The sequence below is a fragment of the Anarrhichthys ocellatus genome, unplaced genomic scaffold (genome assembly GCF_004355925.1).
Source record: "Anarrhichthys ocellatus isolate YVR2014 unplaced genomic scaffold, GSC_Weel_1.0 scaffold23, whole genome shotgun sequence".
Lineage (NCBI taxonomy): Eukaryota > Metazoa > Chordata > Actinopteri > Perciformes > Anarhichadidae > Anarrhichthys > Anarrhichthys ocellatus.
The window spans coordinates 5,440,703-5,451,160 of NW_022280053.1; the positions used below are offsets into that span (position 1 = coordinate 5,440,703).

At 42.2% G+C, this 10,458-nt stretch overlaps 1 protein-coding gene across 2 annotated transcripts in view; it reads right to left on the bottom strand.

Annotated features, from left to right (window-relative positions):
• dym (dymeclin) overlaps positions 1-10,458 on the bottom strand; it is a 49,923-nt gene that overhangs the window by 26,500 nt on the left and 12,965 nt on the right. For both annotated transcript variants that reach the window (XM_031859867.1, XM_031859866.1), the window contains exons 9-14: positions 8,289-8,474; positions 7,999-8,177; positions 6,511-6,636; positions 6,283-6,396; positions 6,001-6,095; positions 2,015-2,114 (exon numbers count right to left, since the gene is read on the bottom strand). In XM_031859867.1, coding sequence (XP_031715727.1) covers positions 2,015-2,114; positions 6,001-6,095; positions 6,283-6,396; positions 6,511-6,636; positions 7,999-8,177; positions 8,289-8,474 — 800 coding nt within the window. The remainder of the gene's footprint in view (positions 1-2,014; positions 2,115-6,000; positions 6,096-6,282; positions 6,397-6,510; positions 6,637-7,998; positions 8,178-8,288; positions 8,475-10,458) is intronic.

The window sequence follows — 10,458 nt, forward strand, 5'->3', positions numbered from 1 at the left end:
GTTTTTCATGACTATGTGTGTGTGTGTGCATGGATGTCTGTTTGTAAGACGGCCTCATCAGACAGTCGCTACATGGTTGAATGAGCACTCAAATACGCTCACGTTTCCACAACACCTAAGGGTACCTACGAGGACCTACGGATATATCTACAACTCCCAAACCGTACACACACACACACACACACACACACACACACACACACACGGAAATATGTTTACGCACACACACTTACCTAGGGCCAAGCAAATCTAATGAGACAGGGAGTCTGGGATGTATACAGACACACCTGAGGCAGAAGAGCCTGAACACAAATATAGACGGTTATACAGTCGACAGTAAACAGAGTGTATTCAGGTGTGGCGTCCTAACAAGAGCCATAGATACAGGATTGCATTGGGACAAACATCATGTTCAATGTATTGGTTTAAACTCTGCCACTTTAGTTACTGCTGTCGTGCTGTTAAGATTTCAATTTCAGATATACACCGATGTTCCGGAGAAATTTCCATATTACTTTGGTGCCACTGTGAATAAATGTTTTCAACATCCAATTTTACGAACGCTCAATACTTTTCATTTAATATCGTTCTACAAGAGGAGACTCTGCTTCAGTACAGAGTGTGTGGGACGTGAGCTGGAACAGTAATGAGAGGAAGACAAAAGGATCGGAGGAGACGGAGACGCAGACTGCGACTCGATGCTGGACCCGCAGGGACGGGACTTAAATTGAAATTGAAAATGTAGAAAAAGCACCAAACTGTGCACCACATCCTCAGATGGATCCCAGTGAGCACCTAAACTGGTCGACACAACTGGTGCCAGGAGCGAAGTGTGGAGTTGTCTCAGTGTTTTACAGCAGACTAAGAGGGACATCAAAAACATTTCAAAATCTGTGATGGAGGAGATGCTACAAGGCAGCGCATGACATTATGTTGTCTCTTCTTTACTTTAACTATATCAAAGAATGCTGACAAATGAACTGAACATTTTGATGGATACAGCTTTTAATTCAAATGCTTTGATGATTGCTTGTTTTTGTAAACTATTACAACATGGTAGGATCCAAATAGTAATAGGGTTACTTTGGATGAGAAGATCAATACCACTGTCACATCTGTATGCCAACTATGAAGCTTCAGCAAGCATTAGCTTAGCATAAAGACTGGAAACGGGGGGAAACAGCTAGCCCGGCTCCGTCCAAACCTCTAAAGCTCACTAATTCAAATATTATATCTCATTTGTTGAATCTCAGCAAGAAGATGAAAATCTGTATTTCTAAAACTATTTCTTTGAGAAAAAGTTTTAATTGGGAAAACAAATTGAAATGCTAAACTGGACAGTAAAAAAAAGTCAAAACTCACTTAAGTGACAAATTCACACTCCCTAAACTGTCACAAGAGAGAGAGAAAATGCCCTATTATGTGCAATATTAGCTGCAAAATATGTTGACATTAACTAAGAGGTGCTACAAGCTCTATAGTAAATGTTACCGATTGATTTTATCCGGTTAAGTGTGTCAAATGTTTTCAGTGAGCTGTAAAATGAGAAAGTTTGTTGGTGGGCGGTGCTTTGTTTTCACATGGCGGCCGGGTCACAAACTCTCATTTTACATCTGAGCAGCACACAAAAACGTGTTTCTGAAGACATTTTAAATGAGAAACGGGGAATACAGTAACATTACCATGATTCATATTTGATCAGCGGTGCCTAGTTTGATTGGAGTTCACGAGCAGTAATTGACAGCTGTGTTAGATTATCTGCCTCATGTACTACCGTCAGGATATAGTGACAGTTTGAGCCAATATGACAAAAATGTGTCTATATTAAAGTGACCCACAGTAGCTTTGAAGTGTATTTATTACCTTGTGGTTTTCAATTTAGTTTTCTTGTGTAAAACGTAATTATTCAATTATATGTAATTTAGCTTTGGCAATAATGCAGCGGGAACATTCCTGCCAATGAAGCTTGTTTGAATTAGAGATGTGAGAGAGAGAGAGAGAGAGAGATACTCACATAGTCGGGTAAGGCTGTGTTGTCTCCCTGTCGGCCTCTCAGAGACTGTGTTGCCTGCTCCAAAACCTTGTTGTGTTTTTTGGAAAGCAAAGCAAACAAACTGCAGGAGAGACACAGAGAGAGAGAGAGAGAGAGAGAGAAAGGAGTGAGCGCAGCAACCACAGATGAATGACACACTTCACCAAAGAACCCAAACACACAGTGGTCACACTGCACATGTTGGCCGGTAAATAAAGTGCTGTGAATACTGAAGAACCCAAACACACAGTGGTCACACTGCACATGTTGGCCGGTAAATAAAGTGCTGTGAATACTGAAACAGTGGCCTTAACTAAATATAACTGAAGAGAGAAGCCGTTATTTAAGACTGATCATTATTAGAGACGGGTCTGTTTTGCTTTCTAAATGAGGCCTTTAGAATAATTAGTAATAATTAGTTTTGGAATAACATAACATAATAATAATAATAATAATAATAAGGTTTGGTTACACTTTAAACTTTGAAATGTCCAGTATTTATACATGAGTGTATGTTTGTTGTCCTTGCAGGGGACCGTCTGCCATTTGACCCACAAGTTGACTGCCTTGCTCTACCCTTATTGTGTGTGTGTGTGTACAGTTGTCTGGGACCGCATGATTGAATGTGACGGCTAGACACGGACATACAGTACATCAAGAGTCCTCGAGTATGCTTGGGCGACCTTGGGTGGTTCAACACACACACACACACACACACACACACACACACACACACACACACACACACAGTGTTGACGCCACAGTACACCGATTCACTCAACATGTGTGATCAAGCAAGAGACTTGAGATAAATCACTTCTTTAATGTAACCTTTTAAAGCAAACAACAACTGGCTGCCACTTTGGATAGTTTTAAATTTTAAACTCTAAAAATAACAAGTTCTAATATATTAGTTTGACTGAAAATTTCAGATTTTTCTCTTGTTGACGTCTTTATTACATCTCATTTTATAAATCACGGAGACTTTTTTTCTCAGTGTCTCATATCGTATTCATTCGGTGTTTATCATTAGAATTATTAGTGACCTTCTGTTTTAATTACAACGTTTTAATAGTCTTTCCAGGCCCCCCCCCCCCCCCCCAAAGGCTGTTGAAAGTTTAATCTGTGTGTCAATCAAGGGGAAAAAATTACAGAATAAATTAAATTCAATGACAGCAAAGGACTAGCGGAAAGTCAGATGCAGAGCTCAGCTAAGCCCCTCAGAGCAACACCTGTCCATCCGTCAGCACTGGAAAACACACACACACACACAGACACACACACACGCACACACACACACACACACACACACACACACACGCACACACACAAAGTCTCTCAGCATTTCTTCTTCAGGCTAATTGGCCAAATGAAAGCTGAATGGAGATATCTGAGCAGCTATGAGGAGGTCTACTTGTTATCTACAGACCTAATGTCAATTAGCCACAACTACCTAATGGGGCCTCTTGTACGTCTTGTCCGGGCTTTTCTATTTCAAAAGAGACCACCGACCAAGTTCCACCTGGGACATTTGCCCACAATAACATCCCTCATGTGGGCTGAGGCAGTGACGGACACGACCCGGGAAACAGCGACACAGAAGGATTTCCACACTGCTGGCCTGATCCCAAAATCAGTTATGAGGCTGAAGTAACGACAGACGCCCCCCCCCCCCCCCCGGACACACTGAATATGTATGGCTGCTCTGTTTCTACCAGTTCAAAGGATCCTTTCTTATCTGGACACACACAGTGTGTGGATGTGAGCTGTTCATATAAATATGTAGTTGGACATTTGTATGCATGTTTACACATTAAGAAAACGTAAATAAAAAAAGTTAGTAACTGCATCAATCACATTTATTGTAATATAGCCAAGAAGACGCACAATAAACATTATATAATCAATTGAGGAACATTAACCGCTGCCCACCAGAAATGGTATTTGTGGTTGTAGAAGACAAAAGGAGGTCCCACCTGTTTCTTTCAGTCTGTATTACATATTATTAAACATGCCAATGTTGATGTTTGATTTTATGCTTTTGTCCAAAACAACAAACAACGGCTAAACCTTTGCAATATTTTGTCTGAAATCATATATTTTAGAGATGAAATTGAAAAAGTGCGTACAAATACAATTGAGTAAGTTAACTGTGGACTATAGCGGATTAGAGCTGAAACAATCAAATGGTGGTGAAATAATATATTATTTTATTAAAAGGAAATTAACAGGCCACTATTTTGATATTTAATTGAATCATTCTAGTAATTTGCAAGTAGAAATTGAGACTCTAGTTTCCTAAATGTGTATAAGATGTCACTGTGGGCTCTGGAAACATCTTTTTTAGACCAAACAATCTAGAGAGCAACTTGTGGATGAATCGCTCAAACGAGCATGTGTGGTGACTGTGGATATGGAGGACAGCAGAAAGGGAGTATTGATTGTGGGAGAGAATGAATAGAAAACAAAAAGGGAAAGATGTGAGGTGGTGGTGGTGTTGGTGGTGGAGGCAATTGAAACCCACTGCTGCCTGTAAATAAACAGCAACAACTGAACTAAGGAGCAGAGTTCAGAACTTCCTGGCAGACGGTTGAAAATTCCTGGCAGGAAGTCCCCTTTATCTAGCCAGTTCAGCCCAGCCTTGGCCATCATAGTCATCATCATTATCATTATCATCAGACATGGAGTCAGTTGCTCTACACTCAGCACAGGACAGACATGTACACATTCACAGACAGTGTTCCTCTCTGACTCAAAACACAGTCACAGATACAGAGAGAGACCCAGGCAGCGAGATAAGAGGATCCTTGAGCGTGCGTGGACGTGTGCACGTCTTAAGGGAAGGAAACATTCCTTCCTGTGTGTCCGGAGTTGACAAACAGACATGAATGACTTGATGTGTGTGTGTGTGTGGTCTTCCGTCTCCTCACAGGCCAAATCTAGCCCTTTCGGTTACCTCATGTGACATAATATCCTTCTCTACACAGGCACACAAATCTCTCTCAATATGTTATTCCTTCGTCTCTTCTGCTGTACTGTCGAGCTACTATAACAATCATTCAAATGAATGATCGTGCTTGTGTGTGAACTTGAACCCTCGTCTTTGGGCAACTTCTGTCTCTCTTCTGGCGTCTTTGCTCGTCCCACAGATGAACATTGTGTCAAAGCCTGCCACTTAACTTGAGGCAACAACTTACACTGTTGATTTCAGTGTGTGAATATACACAGATGGCAGGAAGCATGTTATCTCCTGTGCAATACTCGACTCAGAGCAGACTTTATTCACATTCATGCCCCGAGGAAGGCCTCTGGCGGAAACACATGAATGGCTTTGATGGTGTGCCAGCTTTTTCTACTTTATATTTCTTTAAACACACAGTTTCTCTCTCTGAGATGCACACTTGTTGTCTTATTTATTCAAATTGTCAGCCGGAAAGGAAGGACATTAACAGTTAACGTTAGTAGGGCCCGGAGATATGACGATGCCGTACTTTTTATACTGTGGTAGTATTTCTTTATCATGGAAAGTCAAAGAGCAGGACTGTTTCAAGGCAATATTAGATATTTGTATGCGTTTTGGATCAGCGTGATGAACTGTGTTAAATTTGTATTGATATTTTGTGTTATTTAATTCACTGAATTAGCCAAAAACAGGCCTCCCTAATTATTGTAATAAAAAAGGTCAAGATCCAGATTGTGATCTAAACTCCTAAAGATGTATAAATATATTCAAATTCTATGTCAAACAGACAAAGTACACAAATAAATAAATAAATAAATAGACTTGGTCACTTTGACTCAGTGTTATACGATTTTACATTTTGTTTCAAACCCCATTTAATATTCTACCAAAGAAAAGAGGAGAACAAGAGAGGCAATAAGTTGGATAGAAAAATGGAGGACAGAAGCTACCGAATAACATATCTATCATCCTCTGTTCTGCTCTGTCTGTTACAATGTGTCCTCACCTGATGATGCGCTGGGCAGCGTACTGGTGGAGACAACGAAACTGGGCCGACATGTTAGCAAGTGCAGCAAGACAGTTGGTGTGGAGGTACTTATCCTGGGGAGGACGCACACACAAACACAAACATACACGTTACCTGATGTTACTGTTCAACTGTGATGTTATTTCAATCTTTGCAGCAAATGCCCTATGTGGATGTGATTGACTACAGATTTTAGGTTTCTGAATGCATGGCTGTTTGCTTTGCAAGTGCACAAACTGTGCGAATACGTGCTGAACCTACCCGTGTCCGGGTCATGTTGAACTGGATGGTGCGGATGACCACCAGGATGAGCAGACTGCCGAGCGAGATCTCTGTCAATGTTCTCTCCGAGTACCATGAGACGTTCTTCAATACCTGTGAGAGGGAGAGACCCACAGGAATGACACATGTCAGCAATTTTTGTTTACGATTATCCCGGGCCATCGCAAGTAAAGGAAGTTTGCAGTGGCAACAATTGTTTCTACCCACCACCTCATGGACGGAGCGGTTGAAGGCATCGTCCTCTGTGAGGATGAGAAGGATAATGAGGGCCATGTAGACGTGATGAGAATTTCTGTCCTCCACGTGGTAAAGGATCTCGAGGATGGGTAACACCTGAGAGGAAGAGTGGGAGAGCAGGAGGAAGGTCTGAGCATGTGTGTAGGTATAGTTGCAGAGATGACTTTTTTTTTTTTTTGAATCCTGAATTCACAATGAAACAGCCTGAGGGGACAAAATGCTAATATATCGATCTTGCAGCACAAGAAAAGCTGAATACCTCTTCTACAAATAATATGGTATACATAAGCGAAAATGTATCCTCTCTATTATTCTACTCAGGGAAAGGACGCTTTTGTTGTCTTGCCAAGGAGCTTTATTTAAGATGAATCTATCAACGAGCCCAGTAAAATTAAATTATTACTGCAGTACATAAAGCCCCGTTACTATAGCAGTGTTATCACCTGTGGTTCAAACAGAGTACAAAGTAAAAGAGACAACAAAACACTACATATACTAGATGACATGGACATTATTTTCTAATTGGCTGCTACACTATAGGTGGAGGCAGATGTTGTATTCAGAAGTATGTAAAGCAGATGGTGAAAGCGATTCGCTAATGACGGCAATGTGCAAGATTGAATTCTCAGAATTGTACTGAAAGCAGTTAGTTTGCCAGCATGGTGAGCGATGAACCCACACAGATGCAGTGTTAGCTCATTACTCCGTGGTGCAGCGGCGCTTTATTGTGGCTAGACTCATTAGGAGCCCCCCCCCCCCTACATAAAAAAAACTCAATCTAGATCTGCTAATGATGATATTTTATTACAGCAGCTAGAAAAAGGGAACAACACAGAAAAGGTCATACTGAGAAAGATGTAAATGACCTGCAGTTTCAAAGTATGATTGTATAACAACTACATTTCCAGCACATGTTTGGTGATTGCCAACGATTTTGTGTTGAGTTCAGCTGCCTGGTCTTTTTAAAGCTGGTAAAAAGGCTAAACATATACTGTAACTCCTACTTCCACTCCAATCCAATAAAGCCGAATGATTCACTGTTGCACTGTGTGAAAGAGCCTCACGTGTGACTGCATACCATGTTCATATGCGATACCATCTGACATGCTGAGCTTTACATTGATTTTCATTCACTACATGCCTCGGTACATTCACTCTGCTGTAAGGAATAACTGGCACTGTCCCACATGGACAGAACGGCACCAGCTGCCACTGCATACATCCTCACTATTTACTGAGCCATAGCATCGGCCCTAGATGAAACGATTTCATGGCCACACGCATGTGTGGAAGCAAGGACTGCATAATGTGTTTTAATGAGGATTAGCCAATCACACAGTGGTCTCTCTCTTTTGCCTTTGTCAGTAAACTGCACACAAAAACGCCAATTGAGATGGGGATTATAAATGTGGACGCATGTGCGTTATTAACAACGGTCAACCTTGCCATCCTACCCACCAGATTGTCCATGTCGGTTCTGGAGAGCATGTACGTCCTCATGTTGGCGTTCTGGTGAAGGAGGGTGTACAGCAGAAGCGTGGCCTGGTCGGAGCGCTGCTGCTCACACAGCGCCGTGTACAGACTGTTGAAATTGATCTGGAAAGTGTGAGGTTGCTCCGCGGACAATGACGACGTGTCTATATGAGTAGAAGTAGATATTATCAGGATTAATACTTCATCACGTTACTTTATTACCCTCCGGTACACGTCATACACAACTCTGTACAATGGATAAACAAGTATAGTACCTTGTGTGTTTCTGAAACAAGTGATAGCCTGGCGGTAGGGGTTGGGCCAGTCAGGCCCGTCTGTCAGATTGGCTAGGACCAGCAGTAACAGGAGGCTCTGATTGGACAAAGGTAAGGGGTTGTGCTCCTGGTCTATCCCCACTTTGCTGCCAGCTCCACCTAATGTGAAGACACTCCACAGCCCACCTGGAGACAGACGGATACACAAATAGTACACAGTTAAAAAATATATACACACAGACATGTAAATATACACAAAACACGTCTTATGTTTCCTTCCTTTTCATTTCATTGGTGTATTATTAGATAATTCTGTTATGTCAGGTCGCTTCATGCATTTTTGGTCATTTTTCAAACGTGTTACATTCAAAGCACATTTCAAAATATTAAAATATTTCCTGTCCATCCTCTCTCTCACCTCTCTGGTTTAAAATCTTCACATAATTCATTATTGACCTGTTCGACTAATGACAATTTTAAATCCAATTTGAAGACCCGCCTTTTGTGCTTTCTTTTAATTTAGTCTGAGGCTTCTGCAATGGCTTTTGTCAAGTCCCATCTTAACGTATTTCTAACAGTATCTTACGACTTTTTAAACTCTTTTTGTTTTTAATTCTATTTCTCTTGACTTCCTATTTTATTTAATCCGTCTATTATTGAACCTTACAGATTCTAAACACATCTGCCTCGACTGGAAAGGACTTTGGGTCAAATCCTGTTGCTTTTAAATGTGCCTGACTCGACGTTCTTCAGCACAGAGAGTTTCAAGACAGGTGGATGGATCTGTACAGGACCGAGTTATGAAGAGCAGTCAGGTTGTGCAGTCAAAGCTCTGAAGTATTCTCACAACTTGCAGCTCTTCAGCCTTAAACCGATTTACGCTTCATAGGGAAGCGAAGGCAAAAGAGTACATGTGCAGTCAGACTGAAGTAATCAAGGCCAAAAGGAGCACAATGGAGTCACACACGATGCCTCGCAGTACCTGCAATTTGAAACAACATAGACGGCGCCACAGAACAAAAGACAAACTGGAACGACGGGCCAACTGGAGTGGGGTTCGTTTTTCTTGTTGGGGGGGGGGGGGGGGGGCCGAATTTCCTACAGAGCTGCAGAAGTGCTGGTGCTTTCAGGCGTCATGAGAAGCACGGGAAGCATGAGCACCAAGGTACACAGATGACAGCCTCTGGCTCCTGCACGTCTAGCCACACAGAACGCACGCACCCGAGCTCTGGTGAGAGACTGTGGCAGGTCCACACTGAGCGAGCTACGGAGTTTGAGAAGAAGCCCAGTAGATCTGTTGCCATCTAGTGGCAGAGGATGGAAGAGCAGATCAACTTATCCGTCATCAAGCCGTCCTGATCCATCCGACTATGACACACTCACGTCACCAGTGGACTTGGTTACTGAACTAGATTTAAGTCACGCAAACAAGAAGACATTAGTTCAAAACATTTCAGAGGTGACATGCTTTATGTACACCGACATCCTGCTGCATTTAAAAGATTAACTCAAGGAGAACGTGGGAGGTCACTTCCCAGTGTTCGCTTTTTGTGCCGTTTTAAAAAGGAAGGAGACAGAACAAAAGGAGTAAACTTGTGACTGTTTCCAACTTTGATTGATTTCAACCTCACAGTGCCTTCTTCAACTATGCATGAAACAATACTTCTTGACAACTTGTGACTCCGTCAACTTCTTAGTGACATCTATAGGGTTGACATGTTGGTTTCCCTCCAAGTTCATGGAGGGCTTGTAAAGAACACTGAGAGGCTGACTTTGCATGGATACATGTGTATGCAACTGCAGTCAGGAGGGCAGTGAATTTGTTTATATTTTAGCAAAAGGACATCAACAAACTGCATCCACAACAGAAAGAAATCCCCTGGAGAGAACTGACATCATTTGTCAGTCTCTCTCTCTCTCTGCACAAGAGAAGTGAGTGTGAGAGAAAACAAGATCTTCAGAGAGAGAGAGCGAGAGAGAGGGAGGGGGGGCCAAGTTGTGCCGGAGCCCTGTTCATCTCTTCACTGGCACCACGGTGACTAGCCCAACAGTGTCAGAGAGCCCGGTCTGGCAGCCGCATTTCCTGCATTTCCTGCACACACACACACACACACACACACACACACATACACACACACACACACACACACACACACACACACACACACAC